This window comes from Bemisia tabaci, chromosome 7 (genome assembly GCF_918797505.1).
Source record: "Bemisia tabaci chromosome 7, PGI_BMITA_v3".
NCBI lineage: Eukaryota > Metazoa > Arthropoda > Insecta > Hemiptera > Aleyrodidae > Bemisia > Bemisia tabaci.
The window spans coordinates 1,124,285-1,137,461 of NC_092799.1; the positions used below are offsets into that span (position 1 = coordinate 1,124,285).

A 13,177-nucleotide genomic window follows, 5' to 3' on the forward strand; every position below is an offset into this window, starting at 1 on the left:
AATTGAGGCAGACGCTAACGTCTAAATTTCACCAGGGGGTCGCGAAACTGCTCAGCAACAGCTGTTTCGGGAAATTTTTACAGAACCCCTTGAAACAGCGTAACATTAAATTGGCGGTGAATTCCGAGCAAATTCTGAAACTGGTCGCCCGCGTTGATTTCCTCGATCGCACTCTCTTTGACGAGGAACTGGCCGCAGTGCACATGCGCAAAACCGAGATCGTTTTTGACAGTGCGATCTTGGTGGGTTTTGCGGTGCTTGAACTGTCCAAGGTGCACATGTACCGATTTTATTACGATGTGATGATACAAAGATACGGTCCTACGAGGTGTTTAAATTGTTACCTGGATACAGATGGATTGATACTAGAGGTTTTCACGGAAAATTGGTGGGAAGACATGAAGGAAATGTCGGACGAGTGGTTCGATTGCAGCGATCTACCCCCGGAGCACCCCTGTTTCTCGCTAAAAAATCGAAAAAGGATGGGAGTGATGAAGGATGAAACGTGCGGTAAGACGATCATCGAATTCGTGGGATTGATGAGTAAAATGTACGCCTACAGATTGGGAGGGGGAGGGGAGGGTATGCGAGCGAAAGGTGTACCAACCCGCGTTTTACACGCTACCGCCAACTTTGAGGTCTACAAAGATGTTTTGTTCAATAAAGAAAAAACCCACATTACCGAAAGGCGGATTCAAAGTAAGCACATGCAACTTTATTCGCGAGAAAGTAGAAAAGTAGCTCTCTCCTCGGACGATCAAAAGCGTTACATTCTCCCCGACGGTGTGCACACACTCCCGTGGGGTCATCGCGACATTGTAGAGCCTCAAATTTGGCGGGAGACGAATAAAATCGCGGCGTTGCGAGCTCACTTTTTACCCGGTGGCAGCGGTAATGCTTCGAATCCCGAACCGTGCTCCGATCATGGGATCAGGTATTGTTTTTGCTCCGGTGAGAATGCCATGCTGGAGAAGTCGGTGACCGCACTGCTCGACGGTATTCCCCCGCGCCCCGCCTTTATCCACCCGAGCTGGCTCGAAAAAAACGGAGCATACCCGCTCGATTCGTTGGAGGAGACTTTTGGTAAATTCGGTCGCTGTATCGTGGCTTGTATAAGACTCACAGGTGAGCCGTACAGGCTTCGTTTGCCCAAGGATTTCGATAGAGCCCTCACGCGTGAAAACATTAGGGAAATTAACGCGGGTCAATTCTTCCTGAATTATCTCGGTCCTTTATCTCACAGGTCACACAAGTTCAGTTTAAGCATGCGAGCGAGCTGTCCCCCACCGCCGGGCCCGATACCAGCCTGTCCTTCCCCTCCTCCTCCTCCTCCTCGGTCGCCTGAGCGAGACGCGGCCGAAGCTGATGGTACTGCTGCTGTGGCTGCTCCGGCGGAGGCGGGGAGAGGAAGGAAAAGACCTGTTTCTGTCTCCGTCAATGAGTCTGGTGCGATGTCTACAAGCACCGCGCCCGCCTCCGCAGGTAGCCGTAGACCCGACCGTGAAGATGCCGATCTAAAACGCTTCCGAAAATTTTGTGAGAGGCAATTGCCTTGCAGCTCACGCGGTCCCCGGTAATGACCTATCACGGCGAGGATCTCGATTTGTAAATATAGATATGTATATATATTATGTTAATTCTCAGCTCGAGTCCTGAAGATATTACAATGTTGCCAAGATTGTGCAACTTCTTTTGGAGGAAAAACCCGGTTATCCATTAATAGTTCCTATTTTACTCGTTAAAAAAAATGTAAATTTAAGACAAAAATTAGCATCTAAATTTCTTAGTTTTTCACGATTTCCTCTAATAAAATGTAAATACGATTCACTAATCAATGTAAATACGGTTCACTAATCAATGTAAATATGACTCGCTTTACTAATCAATGGAGGGAGCACACACACTCTCAATTTTCAGGTCTACGATGATGATGATGATGGTGTTTTCCAAGAATACCTCCCACACGCTCTAGTTTTTTTCTAATTTTCTAGTGGACTCCTTCAACGACGCCCAAGAAGAGAGAATATTGCCGAAGGATCTTACCGTGGGTGGAAGATACCCCCTCATCTCGCTTGCCAACTTCAAGGGAGATTACGGGCTGGGGCTCTACGCTTGGATTCGAGTCGAGGGCAAAGAGCGCATGCTCATACTCCCCTCGATTTTTGCCAAAAAAGTAAGCGAGGAGGATATCGCGAGCATCAACCAAGGCTCGGGGTATGTCCTCGTTTACAAAGGACCGGCAGGACGGACCCATTTGTTCAAAATGGAGAAAGAGTGAGGTAAAAATTAAAAATAATTTGCATCATCATCAACATCATGATCATCATCCATCCGGCAACCATGTGGGCAAGCAGGGGATCCTTAATGAGGATTAAGGATTATCATTATCATTATCATTAATCATTAATCATTATCATTAATATTAATTCGGTTTTTTTTTCTTTCTTTTTTCCTATCCATGCAATCTCACTCACTCGGACCCGAACAGCGCTATGAGTCAAATGGCATCAGAGAAAATCCCGCAAGCTCTCGCCGTTCTCTCCCGTTTTCGTCTGTCGAGGGCGGACAGAATCAAAATTTTCAAGAAATTGGTGAAAGAGATATTCATCGGAATGCTCCACTGGGAAATGTCACCGTCCCAACAGTTGGATGAGCAGGACCCGTATTTCGATGTCTCTTTCCTCAATTTCAAAGGTCACTGTTGTAATGAGCGGTGCTTGAAAACAATCGATGAGTGGTGTGAGATTGTGAAGTCTAAAATAGGGTTCAGAGATTATTTAAAATTCCTCTTTGTTTTCGACAAGTTTTACGTGGACGGTTTGAAGATGGAGGTCATGTACGAACCGCGTATTCAAATACTCCGTCAGCTCATGCCCTCCATTTTCAACAGCGATGCTAACACGGAGAGATTCGATTGCTTCGCGGAATATCACGCGGTTTTCATACATCACCCATGGTACACTGAGATGAATAGAACATACGAGTCGAGTAGAGTTGGAAAATTTAAATGTATGAAAGCCAAGTGGTGGGTTTGCGAATGTGATCGAATGTGCCAGCAATGTCGAAAACTTACCGCACGCGGGACAAAAGCGGGAGGGATTTTAGATAATCTCAAATCCTACGACCCCCGAGGAGATCCCGATTTTAGAGAATTAACAAACAAAATACGAAATTTATCTTATTCTTTCCTCTCCTAAATTTATTTTTTTTTTTTGCATTTCTAATATTTTTTTTTTTCCTCAACAGGTCTCACACCACCCATCATCAACACCCATCATCAACACCCTCACCAACACCAGCAATAACACCGGCAGCACCAGCAATAACACCAATATGCAGATAGTAGACATTGCTCCTATAATTCAATCTCATTTTTATGTCTGGTCTGTCACCGCTAACCCCAGACCTCTAATGATAAATGTCATGGGTCCTGAGAGTATGCGGGGTTACACGGTTGCCAGACTTCAGGAAGCGGTGGGGGTATGGATGTCCTCCCGCCCTCAAGAGGAACAACAACGCATAACTCGGACGGATGGAGCGGAGGGATTCAAACTCACCAGGATTGGAACCTCCTTCGTTCTTAAATATTGGGTTACAGAAGGGGAGAGCAGTTTATCCCTGGTATTCATGGGATAAATCCGAAAATTATCACTCGATAATTTTCGGATTTATCCGAATCATAGGATAAAGTGGTCTCTCTCTCTCTCCCTCTCTCTCTCCCTCTCTCTTGTTTTGTTTATATTTTGTTTTGTTTTTCCTTACCTTTATTATGTTATGTGACATTTGTTACAAAATGAAACAATATATGAGAGTGAATGATGAAATACGCGAGTTTTTTTCTTTTATCATTTTTCCAACTGATAGCCTCGATAGACGAACAAATTCCGATCAAAGTAGCATCAAAGTGTCGGGAGTCATCAGTCTGAAATTCATTAATTTGCTTAATTTTAAAATGAAAACTTGACAGAAATGTTTCCTGTGGCAGGAAATGATGAATGATGGCACTCCGGTCTGATCTTACTTTGATCAAAATTTGATGGTAGATGGTGAGCACCAGTCATCAACATGTCTACTTTGATCGTCTATCGAGGGCTTATAAGATGAGAAATTTTCCAATTTTTTCAAAAATGAAAGAGAAACTAATGTCTGTTGGCTTTCATAGAAGAGATTACATGGGGATCTCATTTTCTTGGTATCTATGCATGTAGAAATATACTTACATTACAACATCGACTTCCTTCGGTTCGTGTTTATAAGATGAGACAGACTAATGTCTGTTGGTATACATAGGAAAGATTACACACGGGGAAATTTCCAAAATTGAAAATTGAAAATTTAGATGACTGTTGACAGAAAATTTTGAAAAGGTAATCATACACACAAAGATTACACTCGAATTTTTCAATCTTTAATTTTCGGAAATTTTCACCGTTGTACAGGGTGATTACATTGCACGAGTCTTGTCAAAGGTAGATTTTGAAAATTCACCCGACCCGAGCCGAGCCGAGCCGAGCCGAGCCGAGCCGAGCCGAGCCCAATTTTTTTTTCAATGTCGACTGATGAGTCGTCACAGCATGAAAAGACGGCTATCATTTTATACTCTAAAACACCCGAAATTTTCCCGCTCAATTTCACATCATATCGCCCAGTAAATCATTCAACACCCTTAAATTAACCCCGATTTTTCTGTTCAATTTTACAAGGTTGGTAACGCCACAGCATGAAAAGACGGTTACCATTTTACGGTGTAAAACACCCATCACCGGTAATGAATTCAAATTTTCCCGCTCAATTTTACAACGTTGGTGACGTCACAGCATGAAAAGGCGGTTGCCATTTTACGGTGTAAAACATCCATCACCCGTAATTAATTCAAATTTTCCCGCTCAATTTTACAACGTTGGTATCGTCTATACTTGCCCCTGATAGTTACGCAACACCCAACAATTAACCAGTCGTTAGTGACGTCACAACATGGTTGCAAAATCATACGTCATACCCCACCCTCATTCCGAAATAATCAACATTTTTCTGCACAATTTTACAACACCGGTATCATGGAAACATTGTTGCCAGATCATACGCTAAAATATCCATCACCCGACCATGCCCTTCAATTAATTCCGATTTTCCTGCTCAGTCTGACAACGTAGGTAACGACTATACCTGCCCCTGATAGCCAGGCAACACGCAACAAGTTGCCCCTTGCTGGGTAGGCAACCCGCAACAGTCGCTAGTGACGACACATCATGGTTGTAAAATCATGCACCATACCCCACCCCTCACCGTAAATTAATTCCGATTTTTCTGCACAATTTTACAACACTGGTAACGATAGGTAAGCAACCCGCAACCAGTCGCCAGTGACGTCACACCGATTCCCAGTGATCTCACACCGGGGTCACGTAGGTGTCGTCTTAAAGGTCAAATTTGTCGGTATATCCCTATATATACACTACTGTTGTGGGAAACTATTTTTTTGCAGCAACAACCAATTGGATCGCATTTTGCAAAAAGGAACTAAGAGCATTTAAAGGTTGCTGGGATTGTGCAACTTAGGTACATTCTTTGCAAAGAGTAAACTTTGCGACGGAAATTTTCGTCTTGAATTCATAGTTTATTGGGAGTAGAGGTGAAACTAGTTTAGATGATCGTTTATGTTTGCAAGGTTAGCGACATTGGAATGCTCTTACTGAAGATTTGAATTTCCCAAATTAAAAGTCAAAATATCTAAATGGAGTAAGTTTCTGTTAGACGGGCGTAACTCCAAAATCTCACGAGCCCTATATTTCAGAGTGATCAACGAAAACCAGGGTGCATGATTTTATGGACTTGCGCCCGTCAAACAAAAACCGATTTAATTGTAAACCATTAATTTTGTACGAAAGAAATCATTGGATCGATAACCATTGTCTCATCGCAAATTTTACAGTTAAAATCAACGATATCTCCTAAAAGTGTTCCGATACTTCTCAGAAGTCTTTTAGTCTCACAATTTGGTGCAATATTTCTTCATCGAATTGGGATAAAAATTAAATAAAGAGTTCACTTACACCTGAAAGAGCATACATACCTACTTGATAATACAGTTCATATTTCATTATTTGTGTTTTTGACAGAAATACAAGAGACGAACACCAACACTGTTTGAAGCCGAGGACTCAGCGCGAGTACATTTGCTCACAACATCCTCGGACGATGAAATAGAAAGCATCATCTTTGACGAGAATTTCTAGGACTTATCTGAAGCGGGAATACGGTCCAGTTCCTATGAATTTCACGATTTTTCCACAAATGTATTATCTGATGTTGAAATTGATACAACAAAACGAGGGCTGAAGAACATTACCACTTAACTGACTTTTTTACGAAAATGAAGAAGCAACTTTACTGCATGTATCAGTAAAAAATACGCAAGTTGATATTTTTAGTTTTCCAATTTCATTTTTTGTATTTCAATGTTTTTTCTAAGTCCACGTAGAAGCGCTGTAATTATTGTATAAAAATGGCTAAGTTTTTGGCCTCTTCCTGTAAAATCGTCACTTTGCGGTAATAGCGGAATTTTTCTTTAGCCATCGAAATGTTTATTGAGGCGAACACGTATTTTAAGGTTGCTAAAAGCCACTAAGATAAGTGAGTCTTTCTCAAACCTTAGACTTTTTGATACCTGATAAGAATACAAAAAAAAAACCTAAATTTTAATCAGAATAATTTATGTCTCTCGTAGGTTTTACCTTGCGGTATTGATCTCATTTTTCTCTAGTTTAGCACGTATTATCATTCGACGATAGGTCCAATTTAGTGGCATCGACCACTAATTAGAAGCTCAAATAAAAGTCATAAAATTACGTTGAATGTATAAAATACTAGGGGGCCCTGCCCCTCTAAAAAGAGGCTTGCCCTGAAAGGGCTCCCTAATTTAAAAGAGGAAATCATATTGAATTTGTCACGCGCATCAGGATCAGGGATACTTGCAACAATTAAATACACTTGTTGTTATCAAAGCTATATCATAAAAATATAAACATGTTTCAGAGAAACTAAAATCTAATGATCGTAAATCGAAACAATTGTATAATAATCCATTCATTGTAAAACTTTGCGATTTACTTTTTATCACGGTCAACAATATTGATATCAATTTTTCTGTACAGATCAATTTAAGGATTCATTGTGGCATTTTCATCTATTTTTTTTTTAAATTAAGGCATTTTTCGCTTTATGTAGACATCCGTGTTTTAGTCCTTTTATTTATTGCTCATACGTACGTACGATGGTGTTATAGTCATAATTTGTAAGCATAGTGACTGTGATAACTATATTTTATGCGAGTATATAATACGGCGTCAACAATCATTGTTCTTTTTACTGTGTACATTCTTGAATGAGTGAAAATTTGTATTAAATTATTTAAGACAGTGATAGTAAGGCGTACTTCCATTTTCAGACCCAGAGGTGAAACTTTTTTGTTCTTCATTTTATTTTACCACTCAAAGGAAAGTATTGTCTCTAAACACACTGGTAAAAAATGGCAGTAGAATCTGTGTTCCAAAATACCATAGACCTACAGCCGGCTATAAGATTTCCAATAGCTCCTATAGCCGGCTCCACAATTTCTTATAGCCTTTACAGCCGATGGTGATTAAGCAACAGCCAGGCAATAAAGTGTATGCTAAACGTTACTAATTACGGATGCTCGGCCTTAGTGAGTTTTTGGGCTACTGCTCTCTTTTTAGTAGTAATCGCTCTCTCGTAGTATCTTGATTTATTTTGCGAGGAAAGCTCCGTTCTTTTGATAGATGCCTGCCATTCCTAATATATTGGAGCGCCCTCAGTTTCGTATGATACTGTGCAATATGTGAAATAGTTGCTTCAAGCGCCGTGGCACGCTGCGGTGCAGCAGGCGGGCAGCCAGCGCGAAACGCGCATTGGCGCCTACAAACCTAACAGGGATACTTCACGCATTGCGCAACGCGTGAAGTATCCCTATTAGGTTTGCTGGCGCCAGGGCGTCGCCGCTCCGCTGTGTGTTGGGCTCTTATATTTAATCTGGCGGAGTCGGCGTTATTCAACTCATGATTTTGAAATGTTTGCACATCCTGTATGGATTATTCTCATTTTAATTGATTAAAAAAAATATGCATTAAAAGAAAATATAAAGTGTGTTTTGTAAATATTAAGGTGGTTCCGTATCAAACTTAATGATTTCCAAAGCACACGCATTTCTACACAATTTCTTGTAGCCTTTAATAATCGATGGCGAAAAAGCAACAACCAGGCGATAAAGTGTAAAGCCCGGCGATAGGAAGTGTAGCCCGGCTGCATAATTTTTTATCGCTTCGTTTAGCCCGGCCGTATGATTTTCTCCGCATTCTACAGCCAGCAATATGATTTTCTGTAGCCTTCTTTAGCCGGCTATAAGAATTCCTATGGTATTTTGAAACGCAGCTCTTATCGCCAATTTTTACCAGGGTAACCTGTGTAATACCTATACGTAGAGAATGAACCACTGATTAATAAAAGTTTTACTCAGTAAACTTGTGCAGTTCACAACTAGAGTGCTCCATAGAATCATGGAAATAAAGACGTTACTTGTTTTTTCATTTCAGGGAAACATGTAACAATATTCTCAGAACAATATTTTGACAATATTCCTGACAACATTGCAGGCATCATCCCCAAATTGTATTTGAAATATTGTTGACAACATTTTTATAGATAGGTCATATATATATTGCCAAAAACATTTTGGCAATATTTTTAGTTTAGTTTCTGACAATATATTGCCAAAAACGTTTTGCCAATATTGTCAGAAACTTATCGGCAATATTGCCACAATAGTATCCAAACATAATCGTGTTGGCCGCGTAAGAATTTAAACCGAGGAAACGCCTTGAAGTGTTGGTGCTCTTTTATGCGCTAACTGCATGCCTGCAACGTCTGTTGCGTGGAGACAAGTTGAAGGCGTTTACTCAAGAGTTTTCATTCGGAGGAAGTTATCGTGGTGGATATTTTACGACATGCAGCGCATTGCATCAAAAATACAATAAGACCATTTAAAAGAGAATATGAGATAAATTGACAGAACTGCCCATCATCAAATCAATTTTAGTCATTTTTTTGACAAATTCGTGCACGTATGAATAACGTATTCTTTCAACTTCAGCGATGTTCGAAAACTTACTCTTTCAATCAATTTGTGTTTTCTTTTCAAATTTCTCAAAAATATAACCTTGACTATGAGTGAAAAATAAAGGGAGAGAGGGATATGGAGTGAGAAAGAGAGAGAGGAGAGAGAATGAAACGAATGATTTTTTTTTAAATATTTTTGAAGGTAATATTTTACCATGAATATAACGAGAATCTGTGTTTTAATACTGAAGGTGCGTAATTTTGAACGTTTTTCCTTTAAATAACCCTTTAGGTTTGAGGGGAATCTTCCAGATTCCCTCTCGTTTTTCCAAATTTTGCCCTCTTCTCCTTTTTCAACCCACGCGCCGCCTCAGCCAGCGTTTCTCAATTAGAATACGGAAGGTTGCGGTAACATTGTGGCAATCGGCAATCGCAAGGTGACTTCAAGGCCGGCAACTTGAGGAAAATCTCGGAAATTTGCTCAACAATGTTTGAGAAACGAGGAAAATTTGGGAAGAATTTGACGGAAAATTCTGGAGTTCTTCCTCGTGCTTGCTTTTCTCTATCTAACAAGCTACGTTGACTGTCGCAACGGAGATTACTGAAATTAATAACTAAGAACCAGAAAATTTAAAAATCAGAAGTCGGCTTAAAGAATGACAGTAGATGATGTTCTTTTTTAGCGTACAAGGAAAACCCAATTAGTATATAAGCCTAGAGAGGTAGGTCAAGTGGTGTCACTTAACTTTAAGTAATAGCCTAGTTCGGATTAGTGTATTGTTATTCGAGGATTGAGCTGATACCGACCCACCCCGAACCTAACTGATCCCATTCTGAGACGTAGCCCTCAGTTTTTTTTGTCCGATGTTAGTTAATCGATGTTTGGATCTTTAAAGAAAACTGGTAGGAAATACCTGTAAAAGTTAAAGGATATGTTTCCCAGCCGATAGTGGATATCAAGTGGACTGATCATTGACAGACAAGGAAATGGACCACATTTCGTAATAAGGAACCACTGTTTCTAGCTCATTTTAGAAACAAGATATATGCCATTAGTTTTCCTATGCAGAGAGATGATTTTGAGGACGAGTGAGGACAAGGCTCCTTATTGCAATGTGTAATCCAAATAATGGGTCAAGCGGATTGGTTGAAACAGGTGGTTCGCATAGATTTAGGGGGAATGATGGGCTTACATTAGGGTCTCGTGTGGGTTGCCGTCATGCTAATTGTCTTTGGTTACTTTGTCCATTGCAACTAAACACTTCTACCAATAGGATTGCTCCGTTTTCGTCAGCCGTGATGTCAATTTTGAATAATCAGCCCGCTGGCAATAAAATAGTTGCGATAGATGAGTGCTCTACTGATAAAAGACCGAATGTGGCTTTGGACAACTTGCAGAATACGAAATTGAAGAACCTTAAATTATGGCTCCTTATCGAATTTTTACGAACAATAAGATTGAAAATTGCCGAATTTCATTCATAAGTGAGAACGTAGCCATGCGCGTGCGCGCCAATAAAAACCTCTCCCTCAAAACACGAAAATGCCCGCAGTCTACTTGAGTCAAATCGAGCACTAAGCCAATATCGATGCACTTTTCGACAAATGGATTTTTGTGCCAAAGTTTTTTGGACTCAATCAGCGCAGTGACTTGTGTTAGAAAAGAAATGAAACACGCGTGAAACATGTTTGTATGTGCCTTCGTGGATATCAGCAGGCAAACCGGATGGACACGAAATCGTTTTTTTCTGTGGAAAAATCAATCCTCAACCGTAGTGAATGATTTATGACCTTATCAATTCGAGATTTTTCCGGCATTTTCCACGCGATGCGGACTATTACATGTAACTGTTTTTATTTTTTTCATGCTCCCGTTGGTTGTCTAATGTATAGGTTGTTTTTTAATCGCTGAATTGGCACACGTTGAATACGGTTGTTGACGAGCGGGTAGTTTGAACTTACTTATCATAATTCACCTTAAACTATAGTCCACTGAAATGAGATGAAGTAGAAGAAGAAGAAGAAAAATCCTCCTCGCCTATTGGCCCTAATTAAACCGAGTTTATTAGTTAGAAACCAACTCACATCTTTGAAAAATTGGTTTAAAAACGTTTTTGAGTTCCACCAGCCGTATATTTTCTCCTCCCAAAAATTAAACGCCTAGAGAAAGAAATAAGTTTGTGAAGAGAGGAGTAAAAGTTTATTTTCTACAATGATCCTTATGCAGGAAATAAACTTCAAACCTCTTTTTCTCAGTTTCAACTCAATGTAGGTTTGTTCCTTTCTGATGAGCTCAGTTCAGTTGTGACTAAAAAAAGCTTCATTTTTTTTCTCCCTCCCATAGAATATGAAATTTCTCCGTGTAAAATCAGAAAAAGATGTTCAGTTGAAGAGGCGAGCTGTGTAAGTGTTAACGGGAAACATTACCTCAAATCAAAGACTTAGTCCGAACAAACGGATCGACAGAAACCCCATTAACTTGCACGAGAAAATACCCACATCGGGCGGCCGCGAACTTTGTCTTTCGTCAAAAACCACGCATCTCCGATGTGACCTCCATGTTTCTCTGTGTTTTTCGGCTGGCCTGTGGAAGCTCATCATCCCCCGCCCCCTCCCGCATGAAAATCTGCATATGTCGCGGGAGTTTTGTGAACTCCACAGCTGTCCCAGCGCGGGATGAGCGGATCCTATCGGATAGCAATTTAGATTAGATCACTTCAGGTTAGATTAGATTAGACACTCGACCGCGCTCCAGTATGCGTTCCGAGAATTATCTTAAGCGCATTATCGGCTCTCCGTATCAGTTGTTGCATCCCGGTGAAAGTAAGGCGCCGCGCCGGGGGTGAAAATAAACATTTTTCACTTGCCAGGATTAAAACCGAGCTGGGCGGAAGAGATGAATTTGAACCAAGGATGTAATTAGCGGCCGCAGATGAGTAGTTTTCATCTTGCGGGCTTCTTCAACGGCCCTTGAGTGTGTGTCCGTTCGGTGCATTTACATGGTTGCCAGCTTCTTTCTAAATAAAGTGAGGCGTTAATCCTGAACTTGAAGATGAAAGGTTTCAGAGTATCCCTGAATGTTTCATTCATTATAAGCAAAGCATATTGAAAAAAAAGTGATGCTGATTTAACAGTTTGGATGTAAATAGTGTGCGACAACTCACAAAGCTCTGAATTGACCGCCACAGCAGTTAGTTTTACATCTTGACCTTACTGAAGTAACTACTGTAGCCGTTTCAGCGTTCTGTGAGTTCTCGCACACTTTTTTACATCCAGAATGTTAAATCAGCATCACTTCTTTCTCGGTACAAAAGTATAAAATTCGTTTAAACTTTTACTGAATATTCTTCATGATTTTACAACGCTCTAAGCAGAAATTTTCAAAAATTCCACCCAGCACTTTCCTTACTGAAATATAATCAGCCGTGGAAATTCTAAAATGCCGCAATTAAAAAGTGCCTTTTCTTCACCACTGTTCACCTTAATTCGTCATATCCCACGTGAAAGAACGTAACTCTATTTAAAAGTTGGAAAGTTGACCCAATTTAAATTTTTTACAAGAATTATATCTGTGAAATGGTCCATAATTTTTTTTTACCTCATAGCGAGGAAAGAAGAAACCTGGGAGAAATTTGCAGTTAGAAACGCTTAATAGTGTTCTAATTAAAACACAATTTGGGAGTGGGAATTTTGCAACGCAGAAATGTAATCAAGTTCTTTCGCGCAGTAAGCGACAAATAGTTGTTCACCTACATGCATTCCTCTCCGTTCAATATATCCTTAATTTTTTTCATGGACGGTCACATTTTAAGAAATAAAATTCAGAGGGGCTTGACTGTATAGCAAAATTTCAATACTTCACTAGACGACTTATTTTTCAATTCAGTAACCGGTCTTATAAAAGCAATATAAGAATACTAGGGGGCTACGCCCCCTGGCCGCTACGCGGCCCAACCCCCCGAAGGCGCTCCGCGCCATCAATGGGCCGCTTCGCGGCCCTATTCTTACCCTCCTATTAGTATTAGTTTTATTTTTCCCCTAAAAA

The 13,177-nt window shown here is 40.4% G+C and overlaps 2 protein-coding genes across 2 annotated transcripts in view; both read left to right on the forward strand.

The window, feature by feature from the left end:
• LOC109036753 (sialin) overlaps window positions 1-7,820 on the forward strand; it is a 68,129-nt gene extending 60,309 nt beyond the window's left edge. The window contains exon 11 of the mRNA XM_019051116.2: window positions 6,120-7,820. Within this exon, the coding sequence (XP_018906661.2) occupies window positions 6,120-6,236 (117 nt within the window). The 3' untranslated portion in view covers window positions 6,237-7,820. The remainder of the gene's footprint in view (window positions 1-6,119) is intronic.
• Window positions 2,112-5,458, forward strand: LOC140224998 (uncharacterized). Its single transcript, XM_072302309.1, has 2 exons — window positions 2,112-2,279; window positions 3,247-5,458. Exons 1-2 carry the CDS (start codon window positions 2,217-2,219, stop codon window positions 3,634-3,636), a joined length of 453 nt encoding a protein of 150 aa, XP_072158410.1. The 5' UTR covers window positions 2,112-2,216; the 3' UTR covers window positions 3,637-5,458.
• Window positions 7,821-13,177: the final 5,357 nt, after the last annotated feature.

Coding starts and splice junctions, on each gene's coding strand:
- LOC140224998 (XM_072302309.1), top strand. CDS start 2,217: ATGTCCTCGTTTACAAAGGACCGGCAGGACGGACCCATTTGTTCAAAA. Junction 2,280..3,246: donor CAAAATGGAGAAAGAGTGAG/GTAAAAATTAAA, acceptor TTTCCTCAACAG/GTCTCACACCACCCATCATC.